At 46.6% G+C, this 13,080-nt stretch overlaps 1 protein-coding gene across 1 annotated transcript; it reads left to right on the top strand.

The window, feature by feature from the left end:
- Positions 1-4,991: 4,991 nt before the first annotated feature.
- Positions 4,992-12,843, top strand: LOC149442144 (cytochrome c oxidase assembly factor 6 homolog). The gene is made up of 3 exons (XM_089656487.1): positions 4,992-5,055; positions 7,335-7,485; positions 12,582-12,843. Exons 2-3 carry the CDS (start codon positions 7,342-7,344, stop codon positions 12,675-12,677), a joined length of 240 nt encoding a protein of 79 aa, XP_089512613.1. The 5' UTR covers positions 4,992-5,055; positions 7,335-7,341; the 3' UTR covers positions 12,678-12,843.
- Positions 12,844-13,080: the final 237 nt, after the last annotated feature.

Raw genomic sequence — 13,080 nt, 5'->3', positions numbered from 1 at the left:
GGGACGACAAATGTAGCAGGTCAGGTCCCAGGTAGTAGCTGAAGTCCACTAAGCAATCTGTCCATGTCACAATACTGCTGAAATAGGCCTCTTGGTGCCAATCCCAGGGAAGAGCATTCACATGCGTCTACATACGGCTGTACGGTATGCTCAAGCTAATACATAGGCAGCGCAGTGGCTAAATGGTTAGCACTTCCACCTTGCAGTACTCGGGTTGTCGGTTCGAATCCCAACCATGGCACCACCTGCCTGGAGTTTGCATGTTCTCCCTGTGCCTGTGTGGGTTTCCTCCCACACTCCAAAGACATGCTGGTAGGTTAATTGGATCCTGTCTAAATTGTCCCTAGTATTTGTATGTATGAATGTGAGTTAGGACCCTTTAGATTGTACGCCCCTTGAGGGTTAGGGACTGATGTGAATGTACAATATATGTGTAAAGCGATACGTAAATTGACGGCGCTATATAAGTACCTGAAATAAAATAATACATTAGGCCGTGCCTGCGTGCTAACGTGTCTGGTAGTAGCATTATGCAGAGAAACATGCGCATGCACTGGTCTCATATTAGCTCATTACCATGGCCCTGATCAATATGGGACAAGAGCTACATACCCTTTGTACCCTGGGGGACTGGAGGAAGCAATGCTGAGTATGGTAAGACTTCATCTCCATACTAAACAAAGTGCGCTGTCCCTTTAAATCATGAATATACAAATAATTGGCAAATCCACCAATCAGTGCGAAATGTGAACTAATCTGAGACAATTCATATATGCTATCACAGCAATAAAAAGATCCAAATCAAAAAGTTCACATGGATAAATAGTCCAAGAAAGTGACAAAAGTGCTCCGTGCTTGTCAGCTTCCTCACACAAAGTGCTCCTTACACCCCGGTCACTCCAATCCGAATTTGAAATCATGCAGTGCGTTACTTTAACTGACAATTGCGCGGTCATGCAACGCTGCACCCAAATGAAATGTACGTCCTTTTTGTCCCCACGAATTGAGCTTTCTTTTGGTGGTATTTGATCGCCTGTGTGTTCTTTGTTTTTTGTACTATAAACAAAAAATTGAGACAAATTTGAGAAAAAAGCAATATTTTTGACTTTTTGCTATTAAACATGTCAATATTTAAAAAAATTAAAAAATCAAATTTTGTCAGAAATTTAGGCCAAAATGTGTTCTGCTCCGTGTCTTTGCTAAGAAAAAAAATCCCAATACGTGTAAATTAATAGGTGTCCGTGAAAGTTATTACAAATGGCGATAATGGGATTTTTTTTTTTTTTTACTAGTAATGGCGGCGATCAGCGACTTACAGCGGGACTGCAGTGGGCATTCTGACACTGGGGGGGGGGGCAACTGACTTGGTGTCACTGATCTGCAGTGACACCAATAGTGTATACTAATGGCACTAGGTAGGAAGCGGTTAACAGGTGTGGCAGTCAAAGGGTTAACTGTGTGCTGTTTGAGGGCCGGTTCACACTATAGAAACGCAGTCCAGATACGTTCCGGATGCGTTTTTGCATGCGTGTTTTTGATGCGTTCCAGTGTGGTTTTTATGCATTCCAGTTCATTTTATCCCCTCTCTTTTTCTTCAATTCAAATAGGGACGTGTGCGGTCCGGTTCATTTTTTGGTGTGTTCCGGTGTGTTTTTGATGCGTTTTACCACGTTCCTGGACAGTTCTGTGCAGAAAAATTGTTCTACTTTTTTTTCTGCAACTGGAACGCACTGGACCTGCAAGCACTGATGTGAACGATGACACTGACCACCATATCACCTACTTTCTGTGCATTTTGGATGCAGAAAAAAAGAAAATGAAACGTATGCAGTGTGAACTGGCCCTTACTGTGGGCTGTGTCTTTGCTTTCCACTGGAAGCACACTGCTATGCAGAGCCATACAAAGCAGTGTGCTGGAGCTGACAGGGGAGAGTTCTGTGTTGTTTATACACAGGTCTCTCCTCCGTCGGAGATACTCGGCAATCACTGGGTCAATTTGACACTAACTGACACTGGGTGGGAACTGGCACTGATATCACCAAAACACAAATTCAGTAATCAGTGCTAATACTGTACACTGTCACTGTACTAATGACACTGGCTGAGAAGGGGTAAACATCTCGGGGCGATCAAAGGGTTAAATGTGTGCTGCTTTTAGGGATTGCAGAGATATTATAGGAGAAGGTCAGAGATTGCAGACATATTGCAAGAGATGGTCAGAGATTGCAGACATATTACAGAAGATGGTCAGATGCTGCAGACATACTACAGGAGGTGGTCAGAGACTGCAGACATATTACAGGAGATGGTCAGAGACTGCAGACATATTACAGGAGATGGTCAGAGACTGCAGACATATTACAGGAGATGGTCAGAGACTGCAGACATACTACAGGAGATGGTCAGAGACTGCAGACATATTACAGGAGATGGTCAGAGACTGCAGACATAGTACAGGAGACGGTCAGAGACTGCAGACCTAATACAGGAGATAATCAGAGATTGCAGTCATATTACAGGAGATGGTGAGAGATATTCTGCAGTGTCACTCAGTGTATAGAGATCAGGGTTGTTGGAGAGAGAATATCACCTGGTGTATGGGCATTGGGCAGGCACACTCATCCTGGCTGGTATACTTGAAGGCAGGGTGACACACTAAGCTGCTGGGCTGGTGATCGGTGTCACTGATCTGCTGCACACAATGTAGATTTCAGAGTCCAGTCTGCAGTACATTCTGTCTGCCACCTCCAGCTCTCTTCATTTCCGACTTGCTATGTCCTACGGCCGCGATGTGGAATGTGGCCCCACCGCTCATTGAAGTCCCCAGGAGGGAAACTGCCCAGAGGGGCTGCCGCTGCCCTCATCACCGTGGGTCCACTCAAAGCTCTGCATCAACCACTGGCAGGGATAATATGGCTACTGCCTCCCCCCCTGATGGCGGTCCGCACCCCCATAGTGACACCACTGGGCCGGGACCTACCGACCGACTTGTGCTGTACCGAAGAACGGTACAGAAGTAGCAGGTAGTGCCCCCCTCCTGGAAATACTGGATCACGTACATGTACATGATCCAGCACAGAGCGGCCACCCCTCCGCAGTAACAGTACATGGGGCAGTCTGCAAGTGGTTAACCCCTCGCCCTCCTGAGGATTTCCCCCCCATCCTGATCAGGCCATTTTTTGTGATACGGCACTGCATTACTTTAACTGACAATTGCGCGGTCATGCAACACTGCACCCTAATGAAATTTACAGCCTTTTCCCCCACAAATTGAGCTTTCTTTCTGTGGTATTTGATCGCCTGTGCGGTTTAAAATTTTTGCGCTATAAGCAATAAAAAACTGACCATTTTGAAAAAAAAAAAATATTTTTGACTTTTTGCTATAAAACATGTCCAGTAAAAAAATTTAAAAAAAATCAAATTTCATCATAAATTTAGGCAAAATGTATTCTGCTCCATGTCTTTGCTAAACAAAAATCCCAATATGTGTAAATTAATTGGTTTACGTGAAAGTTATAGCGTCTACAAATGGCGGTGTAGATACTGGGATTTTTTTGCTTAATTTTTACTAGTAATGGCGGCGATCAGCGACTTATAGCGGGACTGCAGCGGGCATTCTGACACTGGGGGGGGGGGGGGGAACTGACTTGGTGTTACTGACATCACCAGTGACACCAATACAGTGATCAGTGCTAATAAAAAGCACTGACACTGTACTAATGACACTGAGCAGGAAGGGGTTAACATTTGGGGTGATCAAAGGGTTAACTGTGTGCTGTTTCACTGTGTGTGTGCTTCACTGTGTCAGCACATTGCTCTGTATTGGTCTGCTATGCAGAGCCATACAAAGCAGTATGCTGGAGCTGACAGGGGAGAGATCTATATTTTTTACATACAGGTCTCTCCCCCGTCAGTGATACTCGACGATCGCTGGGTGCCGGAGAGAATCACCAGAATCACCCGGTGATCAATAGCTGAGGCCGCCAATGGCCTACCCAGAAATGAAAAATCACACACAAGTATATATATATCTGCCTGGAGTTTGCATGTTCTTCCTGTGCCTGCGTGGGTTTCCTCTGGGTTCTCCGGTTTCCTCCCCCACCCCAAAGACATGCTGGTAGGTTAATTGGCTCCTGTCTAAATTGTCCCTAGTATGTGTATGTATGAATGTGAGTTAGGGACCTTAGATTGTACTCTCCTTGAGGGTTAGGGACTGATGTGAATGTACAATATATATGTAAAGCGCTGTGTAAATTGACGGCGCTATATAAGTACCTGAAATAAATAAATATATATATATGTGTGTGATTTTGTACAGCCCTACCGCCCTGTAGCAGGAAAGCGGTTAAAAAAAAATGAAGGTATCTACGCACAATTGAATCAGTAGATGAGGTTTGAGACACTGGTTGCAGGTATGCAGGGTGCTTTTTCTTTTTAGATACAACGAGAAATGTTGATAACGGTAAATGATAAATCAGTTGAATGAGTTTGAATGTTTTGCATGTATCTCCTTCAGAGTAACGTGTGGTATGACGAGGGGCGGACTGACCATTTGAAAACTCGGGCACTGCCCGAGAGCCTGGGGTCAGTAGGGGGCCCCATGAGATGCCCCTGGTACCTTTTTCATAGGCTTTTTTGAGTTTGGGCAAGGACACAGGGGCCCCATGATCCCCTATTGCCCAGGGGCCCCATGAGTTGTCAGTCCGCCCCTGGATATGACTGTACTCTGTAAAAATGTATCAAATTTATTTCCCTTCAGAGTATAAAATAGAATTTTTGTTCCAACTGCCTTCTGAATTTTGTCCAGCAGAGGGCAGCCTAGTCGCTCTGCCTCCTATTATCCCTCGATGTGGCAGCAGGTGGCGCTGTTGTAACTGCAGCGCACGGTGATAGAGAGCTGGCGGCCATTTTCTTGGAGACCAGTGACAGCTGATTTGGGGACAAAATGTTATAAGAATTGTAATACAATCAGTAGAAAATGTCAATTTGTCTCAAGTGTCTGTCTGCTGACGTCATTTGTGTTCGTCCATTGAGTGTTGTGAAGGTCCTAGGCAGGTGAGGACACGGGTTCTGTTTGGATGGATCACACTGTCAGTGTTCTCCAAATCCACCAATCACACTGTAATTGTTCCCCAAATCCACCAATCAGATTCCAGGCTGGGTGGGGGGATTCTGGCTGGACATTGTGGGGAGATAACTGTGTGACCTCAGCTATGCTGGGGCTGTGCATGGGGGCAGGAGGGGCAACTCAGTGGTGCTGGGGCCAGGGCTGGTGTAGTGGCGGAGGGCTCAGGTTTGCAGGTAGATAATTGTACGGTGGAAGCAGCAGAGTTGTAAGAAGGTTCTTGGGGTGCAATATGTTGAAGCGGGGTTGGAGTCCCTGGAAGATGAGGCAGCTCAGAGGTCCTGGGATATTGGAGCAGCGTTGGGTTCCCAAGATGGTGGAGCAGTGTTGGGGGTTCCCAGATGATTGCATAGCGCTGAGGTCCAGGGATGATGGAGTAATGGTGGGTTCCCAAGATGACAGAGGAGAGTTCAGGTCCTTGCATTTAGGAACAGATGAAAGAGCAGAGCTAGGGTGCCAAGATGATGGAGCAAAGTTGAGCCCCCTGAAAGAAAAGGTAGCTCAGGTGGCCTGGGATGACAGAGCGGCACTGGGGTCCCAAGATGACATACACGAGATACGGACCTTGGATGATTGAGCGGCACTGGGTTACCAAGACGGTGGAGCAGAGTTGGAGTCCCTGGAAGATAGGGCATCTCGGGGTCCTGGGATGACAGAACAGAGCTAGGGACCTGGGATGATGGAGCGGTGCTGGGTTCCAAAGATGGTGGAGCAGAGTTTGGGGTCCTCAGATGACTACTTGGTGCTGAGATCCCAGGATGATAAAGCAATGTTGGGCTCCAAAGATGACAGAGCAGAGTTGAAGTCCTAGGATGAATGGACAGATGAGGGGACAGAGCTGGGGTCCTGGAATGACAAAGCAGAGATCGGACGCCTAAAAAGATGGAGCTGAGTTGAGGTCCCTGGAATGACTGAGCATGGCTGAGGTCCTGGAGTTGGGGTCTGAGGATGATAAAGCAGGATAAGGTCCTGGGATGATGGAGCAGAGTTGAGGATCCCCAGATGACTGCGTAGTGCTAAGGACGCAGGAAGATGGAGCAGTGTTGGGTTCCCAAGATGACAGACTAGAGCTAAGGTGACAAGATGACGGAGCAGAGTTGAGGTCCCTGATTAGCTAAACAGTGCTGGATTACTGAGCAGACCTGGTGTCTTGAGTTGATGAAGCAGAGTTGGGATACCCCAGATGACTGCATAGAGCTAAGGGCCCAGGATGATGGAGTACTGCTGGGTTCCCAAGATGACAGAGCAGAATTGAGGTCCTGGGATGACTAATCAGTGCTAGGGTGCTAAGATGATAGAGCAGGGTTGAGGTCCATGGAATGACCTAATGTAGCTGGGGTCCCAGGTTGATGGAAAAGAGGCAGAGTCCTGGGATGACTGCGCGGTGCTGATGTCTCAAGATAACAGAGCAGTGTTCGGGTCCCTGGACAACTGAGCAGCTCTGGGGTTGTAGAATCTCATTGCTGAGGTCCTGGGATGACAGAGTTGGAGGTCCTGGAATGAAAGCTCAGAATTGGGGTCCTGGAATGACAGAGCAGTACTAGGGTGTCAAAATGGTGGAGCAGAGTTGGGGTCCCAGGAATGATTCAGCATGACTGAGGTCCTGGGATGACAGAGTTGGGGGTCCCCAGATGACTGCGTAGTGCTAAGGGCCCAGGATAATGAGAGCAGAGCTGAGGTCCTGGAATGACAGAGCAGTGCTAGGGTGTCAAAATGGTGGAGCAGAGTTGGGGTCCCAGGAATGATTCAGCATGACTGAGGTCCTGGGATGACAGAGTTGGGGGTCCCCAGATGACTGTGTAGTGCTAAGGGCCCAGGATAATGAGAGCAGAGCTGAGGTCCTGGAATGAAAGCTCAGAATTGGGGTCCTGGAATGACAGAGTAGTGCTAGGGTGTCAAAATGGTGGAGCAAAGTTGGGGTCCCAGGAATGATTCAGCATGACTGAGGTTCCAGGATGACAGAGTAGAGTTGGGGTTCCTGGATGTTGGAGAAGATTCGAAGTCTCGGGATGACTGAGCGGTAACTGATAACATCATTGGGGTACTAGGAGGACTGAGCAGTGCTGGAGTCCCATGATGACATATCAAAGTTGAATTCCCAGGATGACAGTTGGGGTCCTGGTTGTGGCCAGTAGGTGATATTTCATTACAGGTCCTCTTTACTGCCATAACTTTAATGATGATTTAATAATCTTTCTGTTATGTTCAGGAATAAGATGTCGGCACCCTCTGCGCAGGAGAGAAAAGCATGCTGGGACTCCCGCGACCTGTACTGGCAGTGCCTGGATGACACTAAGGAGGACAGGGACAGGTGCCAGCAGATCAGGAAAGGCTTTGAGAAGAACTGTCCACAGACATGGGTAGGTCACATGACCACCGCAGCCAGCCAATGTCACCATCTCAATCCACTTTTAGCAGCTTCTTTTTAAATTCTGGAAAATGAGGACTTCACCTGTTGCAGCCAATCAGATCCTGGCCACTGGCAATGGACAAGAGCTTATTTCCCTTTCCTCTGGTGCTCCAGCCGGGGGCCACGTGATGCACAACTTAAAATGGATCTTCAGTTTTGTATTTCCTGGCCCTCTATATACATTGGAAAGATTTCAGCAGATCGTTTCAGCCTGTTGTGGAGATAGTTATTGTGCCCTTAGCAGAGATCGGCCCGAACATTGCAACTCCCAGTGCAGTGAATTTAGGGACAGTGCAGGAATGCCATTTCCCAATTAGTCATTTGATTCAAGTTGTGTGCCAACTGGAAGGGTGGCTTTTTACAGGAGCAAGGGGGGTGGGGGGGGGTGGTGAGGATTCTGGGATTATAGCCCTCCAAGCTGCCCCCAGGGTGGGAAGGAGAGATTAGAATTTTGTTGTTGTTTTATAATGTCCTGACTGTCTGCAAATTAAAACTGGGCTTGTTCCTTAGTTGAAGAGATGAGTTGAACAAATACCTCTCTTCTGTTCTTCATACGGTAGAGGGAAGGTGTTCTGTAGTCCACAGCAATACATGGAGGGTCCTGGGAGATCAGATATAGTGAATGCAGGGTCCTGGGAGACCAGATATAGTGAATGTGGGGTCCTGGGAGATCAGATATAGTGAATACGGGGTCCTTGGAGATCAGATATAGTGAATGCAGGGTCCTTGGAGATCAGATATAGTGAATGCAGGGTCCTGGGAGATCAGATATAGTGAATGCAGGGTCCTGGGAGATCAGATATAGTGAATGCAGAGTCCTGGGAGATCAGATATAGTGAATGCAGGGTCCTGGGAGACCAGATCTAGTGAATGCAGGGTCCTGGAAGATCAGATATAGTGAATGCGAGGTCCGGGGAGATCAGATATAGTAAATGCAGGGTCCTGGGAGACCAGATATAGTGAATGCAGGGTCCTGGGAGACCAGATATAGTGAATGCAGGGTCCTGGGAGACCAGATATAGTGAATGCAGGGTCCTGGGAGATCAGATATAGTGAATGCGGGGTCCGGGGAGATCAGATATAGTGAATGCGGGGTCCTGGGAGACCAGATATAGTGAATGCGGGGTCCTGGGAGACCAGATATAGTGAATGCGGGGTCCGGGGAGACCAGATATAGTGAATGCGAGGTCCGGGGAGACCAGATATAGTGAATGCGAGGTCCGGGGAGACCAGATATAGTGAATGCAGGGTCCTGGGAGATCAAATATAGTGAATGCAGGGTCCAGGGAGATCAGATATAGTGAATGCAGGGTCCTGGGAGACCAAATATAGTGAATGCAGGGTCCAGGGAGACCAGATATAGTGAATGCAGGGTCCTGGGAGATCAAATATAGTGAATGCAGGGTCCAGGGAGATCAGATATAGTGAATGCGGGGTCCTGGGAGACCAGATATAGTGAATGCGGGGTCCTGGGAGACCAGATATAGTGAATGCGGGGTCCGGGGAGACCAGATATAGTGAATGCGAGGTCCGGGGAGACCAGATATAGTGAATGCGAGGTCCGGGGAGACCAGATATAGTGAATGCAGGGTCCTGGGAGATCAAATATAGTGAATGCAGGGTCCAGGGAGATCAGATATAGTGAATGCAGGGTCCTGGGAGACCAAATATAGTGAATGCAGGGTCCAGGGAGACCAGATATAGTGAATGCAGGGTCCTGGGAGATCAAATATAGTGAATGCAGGGTCCAGGGAGATCAGATATAGTGAATGCAGGGTCCGGGGAGATCAGATATAGTGAATGCAGGGTCTTGGGTTTAGGAACACTTTAACCAGCAGTGCAGGGGCGGGTGGCCGTTTATAAACATCCTCCCACTTACCTTCCTGTGCGCGCTCCGGAAACAGCGGAACACCGATCGCTGTACGGGACCTCTGTGCGAGGTCCCGATCATGTAATCACTGATTGGCCAATCAGTGATCACTTGAATAGGTGTAAGCAAGATGTCACTTCTGACATCATTGCTTACTACTAGTGAAATCTGTGAATGATCACAGAGGTCACATGGTACAATGCTATTCACAACAGCCTTGTACCATGTGACAAGTGTGACCAATCACAGCTTTCACAGTATTTCTCAATGGCTGCAAAAATGCAGCCAGAGAGGAGGAGAAATTATTGCTTTTACAGCCTTTATGGGTGTAAAAGCAATCTAAGAAAAAAAAAAATCTTCATCACCGCCCACAAGTAGTACAGTGTCACTATGGTGACAGTATGTTAAAAAAAATAGTCATAATATCAAATAAAAATGTAAAAAAAGTTTTGAAAAATTATAATTTTTGGTTATAAACTAATTTGGGTTATTTTATTTTATTTTTTTACTAAAAAGATAGAGGAATACAATTTGGCCAAGATTTATGATGAAATATTATTTATTTGCAAAATTTTATACGAAAAACACTTTTTTCAAAATGTTTGGACTTTTTCATTTATATAGCAAAAAAATAAAAATCCCAGTGGTGCATAAATACCACCAAAATAAAGATTTATCTGTCTCAAAAAATGCTAAAAAATTCATATGGGTACAGTGTTGCATGACCGCGCAATTGTCATTCAAAGTGTTACAGCGCTGAAAGCTGAAAATTGGCCTGGACAGGAAAGGGGGTGAAAGTGTCCGGACTTGAAGTGGTTAAGGGAGTACATTGGGGCCTCCCAGGTCCCCAGAACTAGTGTCCCCATTGGAAGATTACTTTTCTGGAGACAACCCAAAATTTAGGATTTTCTTCCACTTTCAGCCCTGGTTTACACTGATGCGGTGCGGCACATCGCATGTGATTTGCACAGGAACCACACCTCATTCCTGTGCCACATGCGATGCCTGTGCGGTGCGTTTTGAGCCGTACATTTTGTATGGCTCAAATCGCATCCGCACCAAAAAGGCGCAGGACCCTGTTTTCACCCCCACCTGATTTGCATTGCACAGGTGTTCAAACCCATGCTATGCAAAGTCTGGTAATCACATTGCATTTTGCAAAATGTTTCTGGCTGTCAATTTAACATTGACACCTGTACCAGATCGCATTGACGCTGTGCGATTGCGGTGCGGGAAATGCAGAGGATTCACTGCGTTTCCCGCACTGCATTAGTGTGAACCAGGGCTCAATGATAATGGTAAACTGGAAAAATAGAGAGGGGGGGATCTCCCTAACAGGGGGCACAAACAGCAATAAAAACCTGACAGGGGGTCTAATCCCACTCCATCCAAAACTAAAAAAAAAAAAAATTTTGCCTCTAGTTATACTTTAAATAGTGGATATGTATGGATCAGTTTTGGAGAATAGGGATCAGGGGCGGACTGACCATTTGGAAACTTGGCCACTGCCTGAGGGCCCGGGGTCAGTAGGGGGCCCCATGAGATGCCCCTGGTACCTTTTTCATAGGCTTTTTTGAGTTTGGGCAAGGACACCGGGGCCCCATGATCCCTTATTGCCCGGGGGCCCCATGAGTTGTCAGTCTGCCCCTGATAGGGATATTGTTTGCTGTCATTTTAACATGCCAACTGCTGCTCCTCAAATAGGAAATGATGACTTTTGATGCTTTGCAGCCACACTGTATATGCCATGGGCCCGTTTACAGCACTTTCAATATAAATAAATGGAAATGTTCTCACACAGCTGGCCAGTAAAAGCAGGTGGTTGAGCCACAGTTCTACCGCCCACCTAAACAAGGGCATGCAGCTGCTGTAGAGAGATTAGAACTGTGGGAGGGAACCAGCAGGCTCCACCCACTACAGGCTGCCTGTAGAAAACTACAAAAGTGCAGCGCTAGATAATAAAGTCTGAAAGAAAGTCCACTAAAGTCTATTCATAAAAACGTGCCAGATGACAAGTGGATAATCAGTGGTGGCGGTCCGTGAAGAAAAGAAGAAATGCGCACTCACCAGAAGACAGATGTAAGTAAGCGATATGCATCAAAGCCCATAGATCCTCAATCAAGGAGAGAACTGGTCCGGTCAAAGTGGGTTGATCTTCCCTTAAGGATGCAGAGCTAATCCAGAGCAGATCCAGGTTCCATACCTCTGATGATGTGCGTGCGCACGTAACGCGCAAGGAGGAGCCTGGACGTCGAGATGCTATGCCGCCGGAGCCACGTGGAGGCCCGGCGGCCATTATTTCATTTTCTAGGGTTCAACCTTTACACCTGGATGACACACGTTTTTCTAAGTTGTTACTATTGTCCTTAATAAAATTGTTGATTCTATGAATACTACACTATGGGCGTCCTTCCCTGACTCCCTGAGAGGAGTACCTTTTTGCAGAGTCCTTTACTGAGAATTCAGGCTTTTATCAAGAGGAGGAAGACCCCCCCTTTAAGCAGGTGACCCCTTCTGTCCATTCAGCTGTAGGAGACCTCTGGCTACCTGGATCTGCTCTGGATTAGCTCTGCATCCTTAAGGGAAGATCAACCCACTTTGACTGGACCAGTTCTCTCCTTGATTGAGGATCTATGGGCTTTGATACATACCGCTTACTTACATCTGTCTTCTGGTGAGTGCGCATTTCTGCTTTTCTTCACGGACCACCACCATTGATTATCCACTTGTCATCTGGCACGTTTTTATGAATAGACTTTAGTGGACTTTCTTTCAGACTTTATTATCTAGCGCTGCACTTTTGTTGATATTACTCTGTTTAAGTATTTTTTGGTTACTTAGAGTGCTTAGCTGCTTTTTTGGATCAGCGCTCACTCTTTTATTATTATATATGTAGAAAACTACAGGAGGGGGCGGAGACAAGACCAGTCATCCTGCACATGTAGAGAGAGCAGCAGTGAGCGGTCTTTATTACAGGAAGTCTCACACTGGATTACTGCACAGATCCGGAAGAAATACACAAAGCACACCGAGATTCAAGGAATAATACACATGACCAATGTACAGTATTTAGACAACATTTGCTTATTCTGGAGTTCAGCCTTAAGTCCTCAGATGCAACACTGTACAGAATTAAATATTTGCTGATTTTTTTTTTCTTTTTTTTTTTTTCCCAGATTAAACACTTTGATAAGAGAAGAGATTATCTAAAGTATAAAGCCGAAATGGATCGTAAAGGATTTGAGCCTTCACAAACGGCCAAGAACTCATAGTGGCCTTTATTACAGAGAAAGGACTTTCTATAACCACTGGACTTTCTGGATTTTGTATGTTTTATTGGGAGCCGGAACCAAAGGATCGTCTATGCGAGCGCAAGGACCACACAGGTTCTGCTCCGCTTTGTATATACAGAATTTATTAAAATGGCCTTGGACTGTATATGTGAGGTGTGTGGAGTCTGTGTGACCGTCTGGGGTCTTATTCGAGGTGATCCTTGATATACACAAACTGGAACAGCCAATGGCAACGGGGCCTTGTGGAATCTCAAGATATGGCAGAACATGAGGCCACAGCTTATTGAGGTAGAACTATGGCCTCTTATTAACCCCTGGACGCCGATCGCATTCAAATATGTGGCCTCTCAGCGTCTGGGCCTTGACGCCGAATAGCCACATA

The sequence above is a fragment of the Staurois parvus genome, unplaced genomic scaffold, assembly GCF_062004578.1.
Source record: "Staurois parvus isolate SC_StPar_1 unplaced genomic scaffold, SC_StPar_1.0 ptg000909l, whole genome shotgun sequence".
NCBI classification, from domain to species: Eukaryota; Metazoa; Chordata; class Amphibia; order Anura; family Ranidae; genus Staurois; species Staurois parvus.
This window is presented reverse-complemented; position numbering and strand designations above follow the sequence as displayed.